The sequence below is a fragment of the Xiphophorus hellerii genome, chromosome 8 (assembly GCF_003331165.1).
Source record: "Xiphophorus hellerii strain 12219 chromosome 8, Xiphophorus_hellerii-4.1, whole genome shotgun sequence".
Taxonomy (NCBI): Eukaryota; Metazoa; Chordata; class Actinopteri; order Cyprinodontiformes; family Poeciliidae; genus Xiphophorus; species Xiphophorus hellerii.
In genome coordinates, this window is record NC_045679.1 from 3,318,775 (window position 1) to 3,343,466 (window position 24,692).

Here is a 24,692-nt window from a genome sequence, read left to right on the forward strand (position 1 = left end):
CGGTTAGTGAACCTAACATTTTGTTTAGCTGTTGTTACCATTGGTAATACCTACTTCCAATTTTATTACAAACATAAATTCTCCATTACAATCATGGCGGCCATTTTGAAAAACGTACACCAGAAAAAGAAAACACAAGATCAAGAAAATATATATATGATTTCTATGTTTCAGGTTCTCATATGACACCAAACACATTCATCTAATTAGCAATTTTAGCGCACAAACTTATTTTTCTATGACAACTATGGTGGCTATTTTGAAAAGATTTAACACTATCAGTAAATATAATTTATATAAGTCCAATTATCTATGATTTTAAACCAAAAGTATTTATATCTAATAGATATTGACAAATTTGGTGCAAAAATAAATTGTTCTTGATTATCCTCTTGAAAAATGGCCGCCATCTTGGATCAATTTGTTTTTTTGTTTTTTTCAAAGGCTAGCCCATGGTAACATCTATCATCTTATCTTCTCTTATTTTTAGAGGAATTACAGAATAAAAGACTGGTATTTTTAGAATTTTTAAAATATTTATTAGGATTATTATTGGGTATAGTTGGTGAAAACCACTAAGTCATTTAACATTTTTATAGTACATAAAACTGGGACACAAGTTTGATTGAATTAATCTAAAGATGATTGGTCTTAGGAATCAATAATGATTAACTGATAAGTGGAAACTTATAAAAAATTGTTTTTTCTTGTATAAAGAAAGCTAACCATCTTTTTATAAAATTAAGGGCTAAATATTTCATATGTTGGATTTAGAAAAAGAAACACATTAAATATGTACTTTCATTTAGTGTAAAAAGTATTAAATACAGATTTAATTAATATAAAACGTATAGTTTTTTCACGTTAATCGTCGGCAGCATTCAAAATCAACGGTACTTATTTTTCTGTTATGCCTCCATTCTTCTGTCATCGTCACATCCTCGCTTTTTTTAATCAGCCATTTTTGGTTCAGACGTTGATGCTGCTCCATCAACCATCTTATTGAGTTTTTATATGTTGAAACTGAACCACAAAAAGTCTCTCATCCCAAACTGGACTCTGTTTTGACCAGAGACTTAATTAAGAGTAGAACCTGCATTAGCTGCTCAGGTGCAGCTTGAGATAAAATTAGCAGATAAAATTAGATTCAGTTTTGTTATCAAATGTAAATGTAAAATATAGCAGAGATGCAGCGATCAGACCTTTTCTGTCCAACACTGATCTCCAGTTTTCATTCTGCTCTGATCTTAAAGTTCCTGGGATTTTTTCTAAAAGGAAAAAATGTTCTGCAGGTTCTGAGTTCCAGGTAGAAGTTCTGAATGAAACAGCAAATTGTCATGAAGTGCGGTGGATGAGGTGGTGAGGCAGACGCTAGAAGACCCAGGTAAAATGAATAATGAAGGTTTTAATGAAGAATAATTGAAAGGAAACTGAACACAACGAAGAAGTCCAAATCCCTGGCAGCACTGCTGAGCGGAAACTAAGGTTCAACACCCGTAGCAACAGAGAGTACGAATGGACTGAAACAGACTCACGGCAGAAAATGTGTTTATTGTTGACTAATTACATGAAGAATAACTGCAGCAAATATACAAAAGGATCATTTAACATTTGAATCCAATACGTATTTAAGAAAATAGGAGCTGAAAGAAACAGAAAATGTCTACTGATCGAGAAAAAACTGATGTAAATTAATATAAAATCTGACAGATGAATGAAAGTAAAAAGATATCAAGAGAGAAACATAAAAACCTAAGAGTCATTGTGAATCTTTTTTTTTTTTTTTCCCCATTTTTTTTCTCCGAAGAGTTTTTGCGGCACTAGTGGCTCGTATTTTTTTGTACAGTAGGCAGACAGGAAGGAGGGTGAGGAGAGGGGGGAAGACATGCGGCAAAGGTCGTCGGGACCAGGAGTCGAACCTGCGACGTCCGCGTCGAGGACTAAGGCCTCCAAACGTGGGGCGTGCTAAGCCCCTGCGCCACTACAGCACGCCCCAGAGTCATTGTGAATCTCTGACTGGAAACAGAATAACAACATGTCGATCCTAGAATAATCCTGGAATAATCCGAGCTTCCCTTATTAAAAGACTGGAACAAGAAGAAATTTCTGAACAATAGAAGAGATTCACCAAGAAACAGTTTGGATTCATGAAAACACATTTTTGAATGAAACAGACATGTAGTGACTGAACTGAATCTTTAAGGAGTGAGAAATTTTCTCTGACAGGAGAAAACTCTTTAGACTCTTTAGACTCAACTCAGCACAGAAACACTGAGGAACCATGAGAACAGAACCCAAATCCAGGAATCAGAGGTTCAGTGAATGTGGTGTTGAAGGTGTGGAGGAGGATCAGTGAGTCAGAGGAAACTCTGTAGAAGGACAGAATGCCAGCAGGACAGTCCACATACACTGCTACTCTGTCAGAGACAGAGGAGGAGGAGAGACGAGTTTCTCTTTTATTGTACCAGACAGAGTAACCATCATCATCAGAGCAGATCAGACTCCACGAATGATTATTATATCCAAACACGCAGTCTGCACTGTTTCCTTTCCTCCTGATTTTTCTGTAACTCACTGATATCTCAACTCTTCCTCTCCACTCAACCTCCCAGTAACAGCGACCAGTCAGACCAGTTCTACACAGCAGCTGATACCAGTCATCAAATCTGTCTGGATGATCAGGATATGACTGAAGCTCCTCCTCACATGTCACCTTCCTGTTGTCTCCAGACAGTTTGAGTTTTCTGTGCACTGTGTTTGTGTCGATGGTGAGTTGACAGGAATCTGATGGAGAGAACAAACACAATCCAGCTGCAGTTATTGATCATTTATTGACACTTTGATGATGACTCCTGAATGAGTGATGTGACAGTTTGAAGATGGTTTAATGTGAGCTGCTTTGTTGTCATGAATCAGATGAAAAACACACTTACACTTCCTCATTCTCCATGAACCTGGTGTCAAGAATGGGACTCCAGCAGGCTCCACCCTGAAAGGAGGAGAGGGGTCAGACCATCAGTCTCTTTCAGCAGCAAACATGGACATTACATGTCTCTCAGACACACATTGTCCTCCACTGAGACAGGAACAGTCCAACATTTGGATTGCAAACTGCAGTGGATGTAGGAAGGACAGTTGGTGCTGCTGCAGCACAACTCATTTCTCCAAACACAGGAAAAGCTCCAACAGAGAGGAGAAAGGAAATCCCTCAGTAACAACCTGAAGAAACTCACTGAAGCCTAAAAGGACATCAGGAAACTAAGGAAACATTTCTGGAAGCTCAACCTGATTTAATAATCAGCATTAAAATACAATCAATCTAAACTCTGACACAAACACCTGGATACCTGTTCCATCCACACTCCCACACACAGATGAAGGAATGAAACACTAAACAGCCCTGCTGCTGAAAACCTGCTGTGGCCTCACTGTAATATCCAGAAATAGAAACATTAAAAAGGAGAAGCTGCATCACATTCAACAAAGAGTTCAACAAGAATCAAAGATTATAATGAAACTTTTATTGAAGGATGGACAAAGTGTCATTATTTACCAAATGACACTTCATGATAAGTGACGTAAACATTCATGAAGACTTTTTTATTTTCATGACAATAAGTTGCTTGACTTCTTTCTCTGAATGTAGATTGTCACTGAATGAATTAAACTTATTCTAAAATCTGCACTTGGTCCAAGCTTATATTTCTTCAATACCAATAATACCTGCTTCATGGTGTAATTTATCTGCATATTTTTAACTTCCTGTCCATCAGCCAAACAGCTTCCTGTATTTTCTCAATAGTGCAAGCCGCACCCAGCCCATGGTGCTCCTGGTTTGTGATGAAAGAGAGACAAACAAAACTCTGATAGGAAACAGTTTCAATCTGATTTTCTTTCTCCAACCACTTGGTTCCACATGGAGCTATATTTTTTGCCCTGCTGCGCCCAGGTGATGGGGTCATGGTTCCCCAATGATATGGGGTACCATATCATTGTGGTACCAGTAGATGGTGAACTTGGTTTCCCAAGATCATTCAGCATCATGTGAAAGATTCCTAAAGTTGTACATGGGATGCAGTTGCAAAGTTAGAGAGAAAATTTGACACCAATAATTTGAGTTATTTAACTGCCATAAGAGATAAAAAGAAGTTCATAATGTCAAGTCATATTTTCACCATGTTATTTATTAATTTATAAAAGCCATGATTCAAAACAAAATTTTGATTAGCAAGCTAAATATTTAGCTTCAAACTAAATGTTTCCCAGCAGACTGACTAAAGACATTTCTCCCTCTTCCTCCTCTATCAGACCTTCTCTGCTCCTGCAGCAGGTTCCTCCATACCTGAGAGCTTCCAGTCTCCAGTGTGGATCCTTCAGTCCAGCCGACAGCAGCTTCACTCCTGAGTCTCCTGGATGATTGTAGCTCAGGTCCAACTCTTTCAGATGGGAGGGGTTGGAGGTCAGAGCTGAGGCCAGAGAAGCACAGCCTTCCTCTGAGACCAAACAGCCTGATAAGCTGCAGACACACAATTCATCACATGATGAGAATATGAGAACATTGAGGTAGAACCCAAGGTCTGAACTGGTCATTTTCATAAGAGGAAAATACTCAAGGAAATGGTGCTTAACCTATCAATAAAATAAAATAGCAATAAAACTATTTCGTTCTACAGGTAATAAAAATCAACATTTGTCATTTGTAGAATGGATGGGGCAGTCTAACAACTTCGTTATGCAATAATGCTCCTTATTATGCCATTATTATCTGCAATTATTATTGAAGGTATAATCATCCAATATCTGAAGCATTATTGCTCCAGAAAATAAGGAGCAATAATGCACAGATTGCTGGCCGGCATCCAGGCAGCAATCTGAGTTACACTATCAGTTGATATCTGACCCCTAACTTTCTATACATCTCTCCTCTTGGTTCATTCAGCCTGGAGTAAATGAAAACCAGCTGTGTTTATGTGTCAAGTCCAGCATAGTTAGCCATGTCAGTCAAGCATCTTTTAATATTATAATCTGCTACTAAAATAATAATTGCGTCATCTCTGATTGCTGGTAATGGACAGAAATTTAGTTTCACCAGGCTTGAGAACATTTTACCTGAGAGTTTCCAGGTTGCAGTTTGGACTCTTCAGTCCAGCAGAGAGAAGCTTCACTCCTGAATCCTGCAGGTTGTTGTTACTCAGGTCCAGTTCTCTGAGACTGGAGGACTGGTAGCTGAGAACTGAGGACAGAGCTTCACAGCTTCTCTCTGAGAGGTTACAGTCACTCAGTCTGACGACACAGGGAGAAAAATCTGTTATTAAACAATTTATGAAAATTTGTGTTTTTCTGTTCAGTCAATAATGTTTTTCTTAGAAAGGTAGAAAGATTCAACAACAAAATTAACAACTGAAATAGTATTTAAATAATCTAATGGGCATAAATCTGGTTTCACCAGGATTGAGAACATTTTACCTGAGAGTTTCCAGGTTGCAGTTTGGACTCTTCAGTCCAGCAGAGAGAAGCTTCACTCCTGAATCCTGCAGGTTGTTGTTACTCAGGTCCAGTTCTCTGAGACTGGAGGACTGGGAGCTGAGAACTGAGGACAGAGCTTCACAGCTTCTCTCTGAGAGGTTACAGTCACTCAGTCTGAGGAGACAGGGAGAAAAATCTGTTAAGCAATTAATACTTTTTTTCTTTCCAGTTAACAATATGCTCATAGAAAGATTGAAGAAAAAATCATATTTTTTTATGTTTTTATGATACATTTGATTGTGAACTTGTTTATTCTATAATTGGTTCTCCAACCTAAAAGGTCTGAACTACAGGCAGCAAGGAGACTGGTCAGTAACACTTTATTTGATGGAGTGTGAATAAGGCTTTCATGACACTGTCATAAACATGACATAACACCTTCATGAATATTTATGATTGTTGTTATAAAGTGTCATTCAGTAAATAATGACACTTTAATGCAAGGTTGACATTAATATGCGTATTAACTTAAAATTTTCTTTGAACAAAAAACGTAATCAATGTTTCTCTTTCTTTGTAATGTTAGCTACAAGCAATTCAAGCCAATGCTACCTTGTTGTAAGTTAATGTTAGCTAAGGTAATTAAACTTCATTGCTGTAAGGTTAGCTCTTAATCTTAAAAATACTTTACATAGAGGCAAATGAATTTTTTCCCTCCAATTTTAATCTAACAACTAATTCTTGTCAAATGTAAAACTGGTGTCTAATCAATTTATTTATTAATAAACTTCTTGCAAACATCCATAAGCCAGAGTATCTGGTTGGAAATAATTTTGAGTGCTCATTAAGTGAACAGATACATTCATGTGCTTAAAACTGTACATTAAATTATGCAATCTGAATAACAGTGGCAGGCCGTATGAACGTCTGCCAAACAAATATTTGATCAGAATAATTTTGTTCAGCTCTAGTCATTATGCTACTTGTATTAAGAAATAATTGCATTGCACTTTATAACAACCAGTCATGTTAACTAGACATTTGTCTGGCAGTTTACCATTCTGACAGTGTGCAGCAAGAGACATTCTTGGAATGGTAAATACATGCTGAATTAAGATCATATTGGTTTTTGTTTATTTGTTTTTGTTCTTTTGTTAAGTGACCACAGTGGATTGAGTCATCATCCACTATGAGAATGTCCAGAAGAGATTCACAAAGTTTGAATTCAGAAGAATGCTTTCACCATGATTAACATTGACCACCACCATTGCAAGACCAGCTATAATTTCTGAGCTTTTCCAGATACATTCAAAGAGCTTCTTCAAGGAAATTAAGACAAGAAGATCATCTCCCTGTTTTCAGAGCATTACAGGAAGATTATAACAAAGGAGATGGCTGACACAATCGGAGCAAAAAATTTTAGGACTGTTCAAAGAAACTATTTTCTTAAGTTAAAAGTATGTAATTCTGTTTTAGTTTTCTCAATCAGTATTTAAGGGTTACAATATACTGACCAGAAGTTGAACCCTCTTTTTAAAGAACAAGTAATTCCTTGTTTCATTCCAATGTACAAAAGGTAAATATTGATTATTGTGTTGTTAATGCTTTTGACGGTGTAATAACACTTAATGACATTATTGTGACTACCATTATGACATATTTATGACATATGATGAATCTTGGTTACTGTCTAGTTGTCATAACAAAAACATTTTGAATAATGTCAACTTTTTATTAAAAGTGTCATGACTTAACAAATGACACTATGACAACAGTCATAAATACTCATGAAGACTTCTTTATGTTCATGACAGGTGTTATGTCATGTTTATGAAAGTGTGATGTTAGTCTTATTCACACCGCATCAAATAAAGTGTTACTGAATTAATCTAGCTTCAGTTTGAGGAGAAACAGGAATTTTTCTGCTTCAATATGTAGCATCATGGTCAAACATTGAAGTAAGTTGGTTTATATTCTACTTGTAGACTGCTGTAGGGTAACATCAGGAAGTCAATGCACAAATAAATACACTAAAAAAAACAATTATGATATGTTCCTCATCATTAGCAGATTTTTATCTTCTAAAAATAACCGCAGTAACAATCTGTGTACTTACAGAGCTTTGTTGGAGGCTTTAACCACTGGCAGCAGGTTCTGAAGAACCTCCTCTGAAGCAGAGTATTTCTTCAGGTCAAACACATCCAGATCTTTTCCTGATGACACTAAGATGAAAACCAGAGCTGACCAATGAGCAGAAGACAGTTTATCTGTGGAGAGACTTCCTGAACTCAGAGACTGTTGGATCTCCTCCACTAGAGAACGATCATTCAGTTCATTCAGACAGTGGAACAGATTGATGCTTTTCTCTGCAGACACATTTTTACTGATCTTCTTCTTGATGTATTGAACTGCTTCCTGATTGGTCTGTGAGCTACTTCCTGTCTGTGTTAGCAGACCTTGTAGCAGTCTCTGATTGGTCTGCTGTGAAAGTCCCAAGAGGAAGCGGAGGAACAAGTCCAGGTGTCCATTTGGACTCTGTAAAGCCTGGTCAACAGCTCTCTGATGGAGAGACTTTAGTTTAGGTTTATTAAGTAATGAAGAAATCTTTGGTATTTCTGTTTCTTTCATCAGGTTGACACCAGAGTTGATGAAGGTCAGATGAACATAAAGAGCAGCCAGAAACTCCTGAAGACTCAGATGGATGAAGCAGAACACCTTGTCCTGGTACAGACCTCTCTCCTCTTTAAAGATCTGTGTGAACACTCCTGAGTATACTGAGGCTGCTCTGATATCGATGCCACACTCTGTCAGGTCTGATTCATAGAAGATCAGGTTTCCTTTTTGCAGCTGATAAAAAGCCAGTTTACCCAGAGATTTGATCATCTTCCTGCTTTCTGCACTCCAGTGTGGATCTGTTTCAGCTCCTCCATCATACTTGACCTTCACTTTGGTCTGAACCACCAGGAAGTGGATGTACATCTCAGTCAGGGTGCTGGGCAGCTCTCCTCCCACTCTGGTGTCCAACACGCCCTCCAGAACTGTAGCAGTGATCCAGCAGAAGACTGGGATGTGGCACATGATGTGGAGGCTTCGTGATGTCTTCATGTGGTAGATGATCCTGCTGGCCTGCTCCTCATCTCTGAATCTCCTCCTGAAGTACTCCTCCTTCTGTGGGTCATTGAACCCTCTGACCTCTGTCACCATGCCAACACACTGAGGAGGGATCTGATTGGCTGCTGAAGGTCGTGTGGTTATCCAGAGGAGAGCAGAGGGAAGCAGTTTCCCCCTGATGAGGTTTGTCAGCAGAACGTCCACTGAGGTGGACTCTGTAGCATCAGTCAGGATCTCCTTGTTGTGGAAGTCCAGAGGAAGTCGACTCTCATCCAGGCCATCAAAGATGAACAGAACCTGGAAGTGTTCAAAGCTGCAGATTTCTTTGGTTTCACTAAAGAAGTGATGAACAAGTTCCACCAAGCTGAACTTTTTCTCCTTCAGCACATTCAGCTCTCTGAAAGTGAATGGAAATATGAACTGGATGTTCTGGTGGGCTTTGTCTTCAGCCCAGCCCAGAGTGAATTTCTGTGTTAAGAATGTTTTTCCAATGCCAGCCACTCCCTTTGTCATCACTGTTCTAGTTGGTTGATCTCTTCCAGGTGGGACTTGAAAGATGTCTTCTTGTCTGATTGTTGTTTCTGGTCTGTGTGATTTTCTGGATGCTGTTTCAATCTGTCTGACCTCATGTTCATCATTGACCTCTCCAGCCCCTCCCTCTGTGATGTAGAGCTCTGTGTAGATCTGGTTCAGAAGGGTTGGACATCCTGTTTTAGGAATTCCCTCAAACACAGACTGGAACTTCTTCTTCAGACCAGACTTAAGTTGATGTTGATAAACTGCAGCAAGATGTTCTAAATTAAAACAAAAAGTAAAATCAGGAAACTCATCTTTTAAAGATGACCTAAATAAATATGATTCATTCTCCTCAGACATGAATAAATGTGTGATTTATCAATCAGGTCAAATATTTGTAGAAATCTTCTTACTGCTCTGCAGATGGTCAGCCAGTTCCTCCTGCTTCATCCTCCTCAGGAAGTTCAGTGTGATCTTCATCACTGCCTCTCTGCTGATCCTCCTCTGCTCTTCATTCTCACCTTCCAAAACCCCATCATCATGTCTCTGACTCTCTGGGCATTCTTGGTAATCTGGACTCAGAACCTTCTGGATCTTCTTCAGTTCATTCTTTACAAAAGTGACAATGTTGTCCTCCAGCAGCTGAAACGTAATAGATGAAGGATACATGAGACTGAAATCATGGAACCAAACACCATATGGATGTTGGACAGGCTGACAGTCCTGTGGTCTACAAAGTGCAACACAGAGATGACTGTGGACAAAACCCATGGAAACCTAGTTGTTCATGTACAGACCATAAATATGGAGTCCAGCTGTGTTTGATGCTGCTGGGTAGACAGACCTCTATGACCCTCTAAGTTGAGCTGGTCCACTCTGTGGAGGAACCAGGGACTATTAGGAAATCAGAAAATATTCATCCAGCAGTATTCACAGATAGAATCACCAAGAGTTCTATTGTTGGTGAACTCAGTAGAACTGAGTAGAACTGATCCTTAAATCAAATCAAAACAAATTTTATTTGTATAGCACCTTTCAGCAACAAGGCATATCAAAGCGCTTTACATCATAAAAACACAAAAGTACAAAGTCAAAGAATACACAGTCAACAACATTACATGTTGCACATCAGATTATTGATTAATGTTTCCTGATTAGGTTTCAAAAGCAACTGTAGACAGCTGAGTTTTTAGTCTAGATTTAAAGAAACTCAGTGTTTCAGCTGTTTTGCAGTTTTCTGGAAGTTTGTTCCAGATTTGTGGTGCATGGAAGCTGAATGCTGCTTCTCCATGTTTGGTTCTGTTTCTGAAGATGCAGAGCAGACCAGAACCAGACCTGAGAGATGTGGAAGGTTGATACAACAACAGCAGATCTTTAATGTATTGTGGTGCTAAACTGTTCAGTGATTTAAAATCTAACAACAGTATTTTAAAGTCTATTCTCTTAGCTATATATTGGGAGGCAGTGTATGGACTTCAGAACTGGTGTTATGTGCTCTATCTTCCTGGTTTTAGTGAGAATGTGATCAGCAGCATTTTGGATCAGCTGCAGCAGTCCGATTGATTTTTTAGGCGTGAAGACACTGTTGCAATAATCAATACAACTGAAGATAAATGCATGGATGAGTTTCTCTAGATCTTGCTGAGACATTAGTCCTTTAATCCTGGAAATATTCTTCAGGTGATAGAAGGCCGACTTTGTAACTGTCTCTATGTGGCTCTGAAGGTTCAGGTCAGAGTCCATCACTACTTCCAGGTTTCGGGCTGATCGCTGGTTTGTAGTTGTAATAACTGAAGCTGTTTGTTGACTTTAGATCGTTCCTCTTTAGGTCCATAGAAAATAACTTCAGTTTTGTTTCTGTTCAGCTGGAGAAAGTTTGGCACATTCACACATTTATCTGTTCTAAGCATCTGTTCAGTGGTTGATGGATTCAGGATTCCCTGATGACATTGTAATGTAGAGCTGTGTATCATCCGTGTAGTTATGGTAGCTAATCTTATTTTTTGTTATAACCTGAGCTAGTGGGAGAATATGGATATTGAATAAGAGGGGTCCTAGCATTGAGCGTTGCGATACCCCGCACGTGACTTCTGTCCGCTTCAATGAGAAGTTTCCTTTTGAACCAAAGAAATCCCTGTTCTTTATGTAACCTGTTGAGTACTGGACCAGAGTGTCCAACCCAACTCTCCAGTCATTTCAGTAATATGTCATGATCGACAGTGTCAAAAACTGCACTAAGTCCAACAGAATCAGCACTGGGGTACTTGCACAGTCTGTGTTTACATGGATATCATTGAACACTTTTACAAGGGTAGTCTCTGTGCTATGGTGAGATCGCAAACCAGACTGAAAGGAATCAAAGCGGTTGGTTATCGTTATAAAGCTATTTAACTGTATAAACGCAGCTTTTTCAATAACTTTGCTGATGAATGGGAGGTCAGAGGTCGGCCTGTAATTCTGCAGTAGTGATTTGTCCAGATTGTTCTTTTTTATCAGTACCTGCTGTTTTTAAAGCCTGATGCAAAACATCTAATGATCAGATCATTAGCAATGATAGGCAAGATTTTTTTTAAAGAAATGTGTAGGTAGGATATCCACAAAGTAGGAAGTTGAGCTTAAATGACCTATAATTTCTTCTAACGTTTCATAATTAAGTAGTTGAAAATGGGTAATTTTTTTCTGTATTTGTTATGTTTGGGTGAAGCATTGGTACTGGATTTAGTGTGGGTGTGCAGATAAAACCTGATTTTTTAAAGTTTATCTTCAAAAAGCTGGCAAACTGGTTGCAGGCTGCATTGGATTGAAATTCAGGTGATAACATTAGAGGTTTTGTGAGCCTGTCAACTATTGCAAATAAAGCTTGAGCTTTGTTGACGTTTTTACTTATGATATCTGCAAAGAATGTTTCTCTGGTATGTTTTAGGGTTGAGTGATAGCTACGCAGTCTGTCTTTGTAGATTTCATAATAATCATGAAGTTCAGTTTTATGCCATTTACATTCAGCTCTACGGCAGAGTTGTCTTGCAGATCTGTTTATGCATTTCTCCCTGGAGAAAAAGTAGATTTGATTAAATGTTTCTGCTGTGTTGTCTGGGACAATTTATGATAGAAGCTTTTTTGCTAAGTGAGTCAATGTTGATTGTGCTTTCAAAGATAACAGTGAAGTGATCCGACAAGGCAACATCAGTTACAGAAACATTGGAAATATTTACACCCTTATTGATAACCAGGTCCAGTGTGTGACCTCGATTGTGGGTTGCTTGGTTAATATGTTGAATTAGACCAAAATTATCAAGAATATCACACAGCTTTTTTGCCCCTCTGTTTTGGGGGTTGACAATATGAATGTTGAAGTCACTGACAATTATTAAGAAATCATAATTAGTACATATTAGAGATAAATATGTATTATTTATCTCTTTGCTCATTAAAATCAGCAAAGAAGTTTTCTACATATGTTGGAGTTTTGTATGAGGTTAGTGTCGAAGTTTGTTAATGCTCTTTAACCTCAATACACAAATATTCAAAAGAGGTGAAATGACCCAAAGAGATGTTGTTACAATTTATGATATTCTTGAATATGGAAGCAGCATCTCCCCCTTTTTATGTTTTCTATTCTCACTTTAAAAGTTGTAATTCTTAGGCACTGATTCAATTAGTACAGGTGAGTACAGGTGTCATTCTCTTGGCATTGCAGATTTCATGTTTCTGTCAGGAACATAACATCAATATTATGCTGGTTGATGAGTCATTAATTAGTAAAGCTCTTGGTGTTAACAATCGAATATTTAAAAGAGCCAGTTTGAATGAGTTGGTGGGAGATAGTTTCTGAGATTGAGGTTCCTTTAGGCAGGGGATGGATCTGATGTTTTATTTCTGGATGCAGTATTTTGTATTTCTGTTTTTTGTATATTTTCTTTTGGTGATCTGGACAGGTACTGTTCTGCTTTAGAGTGCTGGGGGCAGACACATTCTGGAAGAAGATAAATGTAAAGATAATATTTGGCACCCAATCTCAAACTTTGAAAACAATTGGAGGGTGGTCTAGGGAATCAGAGTAAGGTAGTTTTGCTTTTTGAGCACTAAGAAAAGAAGTAATTTTATCTGGGAAACATGGTTTTTGGGAGCTCAAGAGAGAAGTGCCCAGCAAAAAGTGACGATCCAGTTTCTTAATGAAATTAAGAAAACCCAGTTCAGGTGATTTCTGATTATTTCTGATTTCTGAAATCATGAAAATCAAAATTTTCTTGATTTTTCTCATCAAGAAAAATCCTGTTCTTGATGAGATCTTTGAAGAAGAGATTTGTTTCCCATTAGGCACAGAAGGAGTGTGTGGGGCTGTGGAGTCGTCCTAGCCTGGATGAGAGGAGGCATCTTATCCAGTAGGTGCAGAAAGGGAGGGGAGAGGTGTGGAGAGAGTGAGGGGGCTGTCCGCAGCTCTATGTCCAGTTTGTGCGCCAGCGGGGTGAGGACCAGAGCAGAGTGGAGGGTGGGTTCCAGAGTAGGGAGGGAGGGGGGAGTAGTTGCTTCTTCTCCAGTTGGTGCTTTTTCGGTTTATTTAGGAACAGTCTGTTCCTGATATGCGGTGAATCCCATCCTAATCAGGCGTCCTTCAGCCGGTTGCTCTGTTGTTGCTCCAGTTGATGAAATACGTTTGCAGAAAATAACTCTATCCCATGTTTATTAGGATGGCCTCTGTCAGGTCTGAAGAGGTGGAAACTTTCAGAGAAGATCCTGTGGTTATCGATGAAGGTCACTGTGCTGGCAGCACATGCTTTTATCAGCCATTTCTTTGTAGAAAACAGTCAAGACTATTTCAGGTCACCCTATCCTACTACTAGGACAGGGCCACTAAGAAAAATCTTCTGTTTTAATATTGCAATAGTGTTCACAAGAATGGTAAAATCTTTTTTCAGAATCTCCGATTGTTGTTTTGCCAGATCATTAGCTCCCACGTGCACAACTAGAGTTTCAATATTCGGCTGATCCATGGTTAGAGAGAGTATTTTGTCTGTTATGTCATACACAGTGTATCTGGAAAAGGACACGACTCTGGTTCTCTTGGCTTTGCAGAAACAGCTGATTCCATATATTGTCTCATCTCCGACAATAAGTACTTTTGGCATATTTGTGGTTTTCTTAGTGTTTGCTTTGGGGGGTGAATATGCTTCGTACCTGTGGCTAATGCCTGAAGGTTAGGTTTCCCCCACGGGTTCTTGTTGAAGTGCAGCAAATCTGTTTTTCAGTGGGATTCCCACAGAGTCGGAGTGTGTTATTGCTTGGGCTGGTCATTTTGTCCTGCGAAACAGGGCCGGTGGAATAGTTTCTCCTTGCTCGTTTTCCTTCGGTGCAGCAGGTGTTGAAGTCGGATGTGGGTTTCGGCTCAGAGCTTGCCACGCTGATTCGTCCAGGTGAGGTTATTGCCATCAGTCCTTTCGTCAGATCCACAATCTGTTTGGGTTTAGTTCCCAAAATATTCCAGGGTGGACTGTGTGGTGGAGGACATGCAGCCTCTTTGTTGTTTATAGCAATAGTTGCTTTGTTGCCCCAAAGACTGTTTAATGCAACTTTCACTTCCAGTAGCTGAATCTGCTCTTCTGCTGTCTCAAATCTGTGTGAGGGTTTGAGCTGATTTTTGTCTAGAGCCTCAAAATTCATCTGCAGAACAGTAATTCTTAATTCTGCCATCTTGTCTTTATATAAGGCTGCTGATATCGCTTGTGTCAACCAGAGGCAGCTTGAGTAAAAATTAAAAACACACAAATAAAGATAAAAGTATAAAAAGGAGAATCCCACGCTCCTTAGCTTTGTAGTAGTCTAATTATGATGCCATAAGGTGTGGTGGATAAGTGGTGAGGTAGAATGCCAGGAGACCCAGGTAAGAGAGATGGTTGTTTTAATAATGAATAATGTTCCAAACAGTCCACAAGATTCTGGCGGCACAGCTGAGAGGAAGCCAGGGCTCACACTGGTAGCAGCAGAATATACGCGTGGCAAATGAACCGGCAAACAGAAAGACGTAACAAGCGACGAGGACCCGACAAAACACAGAGACACAGGTGAGACTAAATACACAGGAGGTAATTAGGGAACGATAAACACCTGGGAGTAATCAAAGGGAGACAGGACAACACAGAGACTCAGAGACACAGGAAACTCAAAATAAACACACAGAAAAACACGGAACATGACAGTACCCCCCTCCCCTCAAGGGCGGCTACCAGACACCCAAAAAACCAAAAACACAACAAGGGTGGGCGGAGGGGTGCTGGACGGGGGGCCAGAGTCCAAAACAACAAAAAATTACCCAACAGAGTGGGCGGAGGCACAGGAAGGGCCAAGAGCCCAAAAACAAACAAAAAATTACCCACAGGGTGAGCGAAGGCAAAGGAGGCAGGAACCACGGAGGTGGTCCGGTGGCGCTGGAGGCGGCGACGAAGAGTCTCTGGGGCTGCCCAGAGACGGCGACGACGAGGAGCACTGAGAGGCAGGGTCTCGGGAGGAGCACTAAGAGTCTCGGAACTGGCACTAGGGGGCAGAGACTCGGAACTGGCACTAGGAAAACACCCACTAACTGGGGCCGATAACCCACTAACTGGGGCCGATAACCCACTAACTGGGGCTGATAACCCACTAACTGGGGCATGAAAACCCACTAACCGCACCGCCTGTCGGCCTGGAGCCAGGCAGTCCGCCTGGAACCCCATCACCATTGGAACAGCGGCTGGAGCAGTTTCAAGAGCGGGGGCTGGGGGCTCGGGCAAGCCGGAAAAAGAGCCGTCAGATGCTGGAGCTGGAGCAGCGATGAGAGGCGGAAGATCCGGAGCGGCGACGAGAGGTGGAAGATCCGGAGCGGCGGCGAGAGGCGGACGATCCTCAGCGGCGGCTGCGAAGACTGGAGGTAGCGCTGGTCCTGGAGATGCTGGTGTGCCGGCTGGAACACTGGCTGGAGCAGTTTCTGGAGCCGGAACAAACGGAGCAGCGATGGAGGTGGCCGTGGAGACTGGAGTAGAATGTTTTCTCTGGAGGTACTCGTTATATAAATCAAAAACCAACTCCAATAGAAAAAAGTCATTTTTAAAAGTGTCACAAAGATAACGAAAATCCTCCTCGGAATCAATTCTTCCGGACTGAAAAAAGAGAGCTCGGAAAAACAGGTGGCAGATGACGACGTGGATATTGCTGGGGTGTGTTGCTTCTTCAGAAGATCATAGTCCGACTCCAGACCCATATCCTCCAGCAGCAGCGGAGAAGGCAGGATCTCCACATCCCGGTAGAGATCCCTCTGTACTAACTCCAGCTGCTGCTGGATCCACTCCTCTTGGTCCATCTGGGTCAAACCTAGCAACCTCACCTTGTTGTGGTCGGGTCCTTCTGTCATAAGGTGTGGTGGATGAGTGGTGAGGTAGAACGCCAGGAGACCCAGGTAAGAGAGATGGTTGTTTTAATAATAAATAATGCTCCAAACAGTCCACAAGATTCTGGCGGCATGGCTGAGCGGAAGCCAGGGCTCACACCGGTAGCAACAGAATATATGCGTGGCAAATGAACCAGCAAACAGAAAGACGTAACAAGCGACGAGGACTCGACAAAACACAGAGACACAGGTGAGACTAAATACACAGGAGGTAATTAGGGAATGATAAACACCTGGGAGTAATCAAAGGGAGACAGGACAAAACAGAGACTCAGAGACACAGGAAACTCAAAATAAACACACAGAAAAACACGGAATATGACATATGATGTTAAAAGTAGTTGTAAAAATGTAAGTGTAAAAGTAGTTATAAAAAGTTATAAAAAGTTTTTAAAAAAGCGACATTATAAAAGCTGTAAAATGATAAAAACTGTTTATATGAAATAACTTTAGCAGTAAGTGCTATCGGTGAGGACGAGAGGCCAGGATAAGCTGTTCCTCCTTCAGCCTTCAGCACAGAGCTTGCATGCTCTGCAAATTCCTCAACCTGACTCCTGTCATGTTCAACAGACTGTCAATCCGCTGCAAATGGTCATACCATAAGGTTATCAATGCTGATATGAAGATCAGTGATTACTGAAAATTTAGTTTGAGTTTGTCTAAATATTGTGTAACCCAAATGTTCATAAAACTCTTATATTTTAAATGGGGCGTTTATATTTTTGTTCAGTGTAGTTTATGTTTTCTGATTGTGGATTTTCTTTGTTCTTTACATTTCAAATATTAGAGCTTTTAGAAGAAAAGTTTGTTGATTCTGTTTAAATATTTTGTTTCCTGTTACACATTGGCAGTATTGTTTTTAACGTATGGTGTCAATAACCGACCAGTAAGGGACAGTATTACTACATGAATGATGGTTAAATGGATCTAAGAAAAAAAATCAGATTAGTTTTTGAGACTTTTGTTAACTATGAATGTGGAGAAGCTCTGGTTAGAGAGTGTGGATCTAACCTGGCCTATATTATTCAGGGAAAAACTTTCATAAATGTTTGCAATACCAACAATCCAGTTGGTCTCCAAAGAAGTCCAACTTCATTGGAGTCATTGGAGTCCAATGAAGTCCATGTTAGCATGCTCATTTTTGGAACATGTTACCATGGAGACTTAAATGTCATTAATGTAATACATATGAAAATAAGATAACATAACATTCAGTCTAATGTTCGAATGACAACAGAACCCAAAAGAACTTGACATTGTCAGATGGCCACAATAACAGATATAAACAGAACAGTTACAGCAGTTAGAAACATCTCACCTCTCTGATGGTGGAGATCCAGGAGATTTAAAGTTAACAGGATCATGCTTTGACCTGTTGCTCCTGAAGGACACACAGCTGGGTTCTGGTTCTGGTTTGAGTGTCTGATGTATCCTGATAGAAAAACTCTCATTAAAACATGTAGAGTTTTGCTTTAAAGATTATTTTTAATCTGGCTAATTGTAAAATAAATAATTATGAGACACAATATAACCACACAGGTCATTGATGATTTAAATGATTCCCATCAGGACCGGTCCAATCCGCAAAACATGTTTCTCACCATTGAGCCTCCTGAATAATGTTCAGCCTTGATTAAAGAGATCTGTTTCTGAGACAAACATGTTGGTTTGAAGTGACTGAGAGAACAGTTTGGTGATTTCACTGTTGATCTATGTCATTTAGAAGAACCCGTAGTCCTTTCCACTCTTGCACTTCCAAGGAGAACCTGACAGAGCTTCACTTAGTCTAGGTTCACATTGCAGCCTGACGTGACCCAATTCTGAGTTTTTGTCAAATCTGATTTTTTTGGCGTGGTCATTGATACTTAAAATATATGCAACTTGTATGTGATCTCCAGTGTGAACAACAAATGACCTGAAAGTGTCCCTCATGCGCAGTAAAGGTGCAATAATGTCATCTTGCTCAGTGTTTTGCCAACCACAATATAAAAAGAAGTGCCTAGTGTTTGCATAAACATAAATGCTAATGGTGGAGAATTACTTTCACATTTGAAGTTGTTATCCGAGTAGAGGCATCACATTAACAAGATATTCCTGTTTGTCATGTTTGTTGTTTTTCTTCCCGCTTGGGCATATCAGGATGTAGAATAGTGCCATTTGTCAAGTAGCAATGACCTTCAGGTCGGATGAATGTGACCTGGCCTTTAGGGCACAGTTGAGTCGGATACATATCAGATATGCAGGATATGGGTTGCATTTGAAAAAAATTCAACCTGTGTTGTACAGACTGTCATGAATAGATCAGATACATGTCACATTACATCAAAAAAATCAGAATCGGGTGATTTCAGGCTGCAGTGTGAAAGCATCCTTTGGTACCACTGAGGACCATTGTTAAATCATATCCACATGAGATATTATTTAGATTAACTGTAGAAATGGTTGTTAATCCACCATATTGCATGAAGTTTGTACCTGAGATGAAAAGTTTGTACCTGAGATGAAAATGGAATCATTAATCCATAGACACTTCTTTCTTTCAGCATTAATCTGTCTGTGGTCTGATTTAGAGAATGATCCAAATATCAACCTAGAAATAAAACAAATTTCTGTCTTTATGTTTTTGAGTTAATATTGATATTGTATTAAATAACTGTGTCTGTTTCATTTGGAAAACATAGGTTGATGCAATGAATTGCAGTTAAATGTTTGTCGTTCAAAGGTCATGTCGACATAATACACTGAACAAAAATATAAATGCCCCATGTTAATATTGTTGCCATGTGTAGTTAACAACTGTAAATGAGCATTTGCTGACATTTTAATGTACAAATGTAATAGTTCTCTTTGTATATAATTTTTAATCCAACTTGCTGTCAGTGAGTGAGCATTACTCAGTGAGTTGTGTTTTTTACTCAGTGCATGGGCGGGGCATGTACCCTGGGTGATCAGACAAAATGAAAAACAACTGGACAATCCTTGGACTTGGGACAATAAAAGGCCACTACAAAATGTCAAATTGTGTCAGAAGTCATAATGCCTCAGATGTCACAAGTTATGCAAGACCATGCCATTGGCATGTTGGATGCAGGGATGTCCAGCAGAGCAGTAGCTGCATGGCTCAATGTCCATTATCGGACCCTTGGCTGTTTAGGAGTTAGTTTCCAATAGACTAGCACTACTGCAAATTGACTTAATCTTCGTTGGCCACATGTGACCACTCCAGCACAAGATTGCCACATCCAGCTCATCCGTCTGTGGGATCGGATAAGACCAGCAACACACACATCTGATGTGACTGTTGGTCTGCACAACATACTCATCCCACCTCAGACTGTCGGTACCCGCCTACGGGAAGCCAACTTGCATGCTCTGCAAATTCCTCAACCTGAACCCTGTAATGTTCAACAGACTGTCAATCCGCTGCAAATGGTCATACCACAATGTTATCAATGATGATATGAAGATCAGTAAATACTGAAAATATAGTTTGAGTTTCTCTATATATTGCGTAACCCAAATGTTCATAAAACTCTTATATTTTAAATGGGGCGTTTATATTTTTGTTCAGTGTAGTTTATGTTTTCTGATTGTTGTTTTTCTTTGTTCTTTATATTTCAAATATTAGACTTTTTAGAGTAGAAAAGTCAATTGATTCTGTATAAATATTTTTTCCTGTTAGACATTAGCAGTATTCTTTTTAACATATGGTGTCAATAACTGGCCAGTAAGGGTCAGTATCACTACATGAATGATTGTTAAATGGATCTCGGGGAAAAATCAGATTAGTTTTTGAGACTTTTATTAACTATGGCAGTGGAGAAGCTCTGGTTAGAGAGTGTGGATCTAACCTGGCCTATATTATTCAGGGAAAAACTTTCATAAATGTTTGCAATACCAACAATCCAGTTGGTCTCCAAAGAAGTCCGACTTCATTGGAGTCATTGGAGTCCAATGAAGTCCATGTTAGCATGTTTCTTATTGGAACATGTTACCATGGAGACTTAAATGTCATTAATGTAAAACATATGAAAAGAATTACAACATTATTACAACATATTTGAATGACAACAGAACCCAAAAGAACTTGATATTGTCACATGGCCACAGTACAGATATAAACAGAACAGTTACAGCAATTAGAAACAGCTCACCTCTCTGATGGTGGAGATCCAGGAGATTTAAAGTTAACAGGATCATGCTTTGACCTGTCGCTCCTGAAGGACACACAGCTGGGTTCTGGTTCTGGTTTGAGTCTCTGATGGATCCTGATAGAAAAACTCTCATTAAAACTTTGTATAGAGTTTTGCTTTAAAGATTATTACAGTTACAGTAGTTAGAAACAGCTCACCTCTCTGATGGTGGAGATCCAGGTGATTTAAAGTTAACAGGATCATGCTTTGACCTGTCGCTCTTAAAGGACACACAGCTGGGTTCTGGTTCTGGTTCTGGTTTGAGTCTCTGATGGATCCTGACAGAAACATGATGATTAAAACTTAATCAGCAAAGAGGAGCAACAGCAGCTTCATCACCACGTCTGTTCTGGCCTGATATAGTGAACGCTGTGTGAAAAGGGCTGTGGACAGTTAGAGATGGTGACCTCACCTCTGACCTTTGCTCTGGCTCTCATATTCCCCACACAGAGTGGTTTTAGAGGGAGGGACTCCCTCCTCTCTGTCCTCACACTGATCCATGCTGCTGAATTCACATCAGCTCACACACACTTTCTACCTTCACCTGCAGAGGAAACACACATCATTCATCTGCACATCAACTCTGATCATCGTTTACATCAGGAGTGGGCAGCTCCAGGCCTCGAGGGCCGGTCTCCTGCAACTTTTAGATGCATCTCTACTTCAGCACACCTGAGTCAAATATTGAGGTCATGAAGAGGACTCTGAAGAACTTGACTGCACTTAGGAGTGATTCAGCTATTGGATTCAAGTGTGCTGGACGAGGGAGATATCTAAGAGTTGAAGGACACTGGCCCTCGAGAAGCAGGATTGCCCAACCCTGCTTTACATCGTTAGAGCTGGAAACAGATCAGCTGCTCCTCCTCTGATTGGCTCTTCTTCTCTGCTTCATATCAGTGTCAGGTGAATGCAGTCAGACAGCAGAGAGGCAGAGGAAGCTGCCATCAGCTGCTGCACTTCTACTATCAGTCCACTAGATGGAGACATGGAGCAAAATTTACATTCCCTGATTCAACCTGAACAACAGGAAGTATTTTAGTTCACAATAACACTCTACAAGTGATTAACTGCTGCATCAACGATGTACTATTTAATAATCAGACAGAAGTTCACACATTTCAATATTAATATTTTAGAATAATATTTTATTTTGAAAGGAATAAACAAAAACTCTTGGATCTGATTTTAACTGTGGACCAGAGTGTGATACCAGGAAATGAAAATATGAAGCAGTTTGTTCACAGAAGAAAACAAGAAACATCAGCTGTTCATCATGTTGTTTGATTAATCAATAATCTAATAATCCTGTAGATTAACCCTCAAATAGCAGAGAGATTAAACTTTGGACTGAAAACAGAAGTGAACCTTTTTCCCCAAACATCAGAGAGCAGAAACAATCTGTTTCTGAAGACAAAGTTCAAGTAATTAAAATATCAAACTTACAGTTTGTTCAAATGATCCAAACAAGTTGATGAAGAATATCTTAACAACAAACTGAGACCCAACAGAACCACAGCAGAACCAGACTGACTTGAACAGGTAAGTTTAAACTGAAAGTGTTATGCTGAGGAATGAGTCTAAACTGGTCTGACTTGTCAGACTGACTGGGAGTCAGAGGAAAGTTATTCTGTTGACATCATTTGGATTTTGAAACAAGCTCATGAGTTTCATATTTTCAGATTTTAGTGCAACACAAACATTTTCACTAAACTGATCTCAGAGCAGCTTCTGGTTCAGGAACAACGGATCTGGAATGTTGATTTTTGCTCTTTTCAGCATCAGGAAGATTCCAGCTGCACAGATCAAATGTTTGATCAAAACCGCAGCAGCAGATCAGGAGATAAAAAGGGTGTACTTACTTTTGACCATGACTGTCTAGGTGATTGATGGTAAAAAGAATTAACAATATTTTAGTTTATTTAACATGTCAGAGAAGTGTGCCTGTTCAATTTTCAGAGATATTTTCACCATGTTATTCATACATTCATAAATCTTTGATTTTTAAACTACAGATTACGTTTTAAAGTATTTTTTATTTTCTAAACAACATATCTATTTTCATTTCTAGTTTGCCAGTCAGACGCTCCATCATGTTGTAATGTTTTAATTTTTGCCACCATTCACCAACAGGGTTTAATCCAATTTAGTGCAAATAGCAGCAGAATATGCAATATGTAACATTGATCTTTAATGAGTAAATCCTTGGTGTTCATGTCCAGTAGAAATAGAAGAGGCTCCATGGGGAGATCTGTCCTTAGAATGTCCTCAATCTCCTGTTTCATTTCCTCCCAGAAGGCCTTTATTTGTGGTCAGTCCCAGAAGACGTGTGTGATGACCGACCATTCCACAAATTCCTCCAACATCTATCTGTGGTTGGAATCCTGGAAATGACAGTTTTAAAAAGGGGTTCTGTTTAAATGTTTGTCTAGCCAAACATATTTCCACCAGTTAACTGGGTTGACTCTTTATTCTGCAAGCTTGAACATTTCATTGCACATTTGTTTTGTTCCTGTTGCATCCAAGCTGAATGTTAATCAACATGAATGTTTTCCCCCAGTCCCACGGACCTGAGCAGAGACGTTTATATCCTTTATGTCGAGTACGAGCCTGGAGAGGAGCCGGCTGCCAAACACTTGACCCTCAACATCAAGGTTGGAGAGGCGATAGTTTTAAAAAAATGCTGCAGGAATCCTGTTTACCTACTTTCCCACTTAAAGCAACTCATGAAACTATTATTATTAAAATCATTATTGTTGTTATAACAGTGTTATTGTAACTTCAAGGCTGCTGTTTCATATAATTAACGTTTCACTGTCAGTCTCACTCATGTCTCCACAGCAGAGATGAATTATGGCACTCTTCCTCCACCTCCTCAACTGAGTTCTGTTCTGATTCTGTTAACTCAGTGGTTCCCAAAGTGTGGGGCGCGTCCACTAGAGGGGGGGATGCAGTGCCATTGCAGGGGGTGGAGGGCACGGGAAGCAGTATGGATGAATGAAAAAAGGAAACTGTTACACAACTGTGTTTTTCACTGTAAAGATGATTTGTAGTGTGTTTTGTTGCAACCTGAAGTGTAAAATAAACTTCAGTGGAATTTAAAAACAAAATATGTGTATAGGTTTATATCTGGTTGAACGATGTGTGTGCCCAATTGATATTTTTTTCTTTTTTCGGGGGGCAGGAGGCGGTATTGTAATCCATAGGGGGGCCCAAGAGAAAATCTTTGGGAACCGCTTTGTTAACTAATGTCAGAATATGTTCACATTATGTTCACTATATAATCGCATTAATAAATATATTTGCTGTATGAAAATCTGATTTCATACAGCATTTCATCAGTTAAAAAATGTAAGCACATGTCCATCTGAATACACATTTTGACAATTTTTTTTAACAATTTTTTTCCCCACCAAATCAATCAACTCAAAGGGAAATCAAAAAGACTTTGGAAAGAAATTGTGACTTAAAGGATCATAACTCATGTAACAAATGGTTAAGAGATCTTTCCCTGCCAACGGCCATCATGATCTACTATAACTCTTTTTGATTTTGAATTAATGAGTTACTACAACATTTAATTTCTCTTTGGGATCAATTAAATATTTTTTTATTGAATTTGAATTAGTTTGATGAAAACTTAATTATAATTCAGATAGCTTTCTTCTGGAGTTTTTGTGTTGGTTTTATGCAAGGTTCCTCAGATCTCCACACAATAATTGTAAGGAATTATTGAGCAACAATGTAACATGCAAAGTGATTTCTTATTTAGAAAATATTTGTACTTATATAATATTGCAGTATTTTTTTTACATTTAAGCTTTAACATTTCCAGATGATCCTTCCAATAAAGTTTGTAATCTAGTATCATTCCCAAAAATCTGATTTCATACACTTGTCCTATGTCAGTATTGTTTATTATGAGTTTGACATTTTTTATTTTCTAATTACTAATTTTTTTTAAAATTGCCATAATTTAGTGATATTTTTAT

General features: G+C 39.3%; 1 protein-coding gene across 1 annotated transcript; it reads right to left on the bottom strand.

The window, feature by feature from the left end:
• Positions 1-1,868: 1,868 nt before the first annotated feature.
• Positions 1,869-21,157, bottom strand: LOC116724481 (NLR family CARD domain-containing protein 3-like). Its single transcript, XM_032570215.1, has 11 exons — positions 21,116-21,157; positions 20,862-20,981; positions 20,665-20,778; positions 17,829-17,942; positions 9,891-9,969; positions 9,510-9,735; positions 7,583-9,371; positions 5,467-5,640; positions 4,343-4,516; positions 2,934-2,989; positions 1,869-2,784 (listed from the first exon to the last, which is right to left on the bottom strand). Exons 5-11 carry the CDS (start codon positions 9,891-9,893, stop codon positions 2,258-2,260), a joined length of 2,949 nt encoding a protein of 982 aa, XP_032426106.1. The 5' UTR covers positions 9,894-9,969; positions 17,829-17,942; positions 20,665-20,778; positions 20,862-20,981; positions 21,116-21,157; the 3' UTR covers positions 1,869-2,257.
• Positions 21,158-24,692: the final 3,535 nt, after the last annotated feature.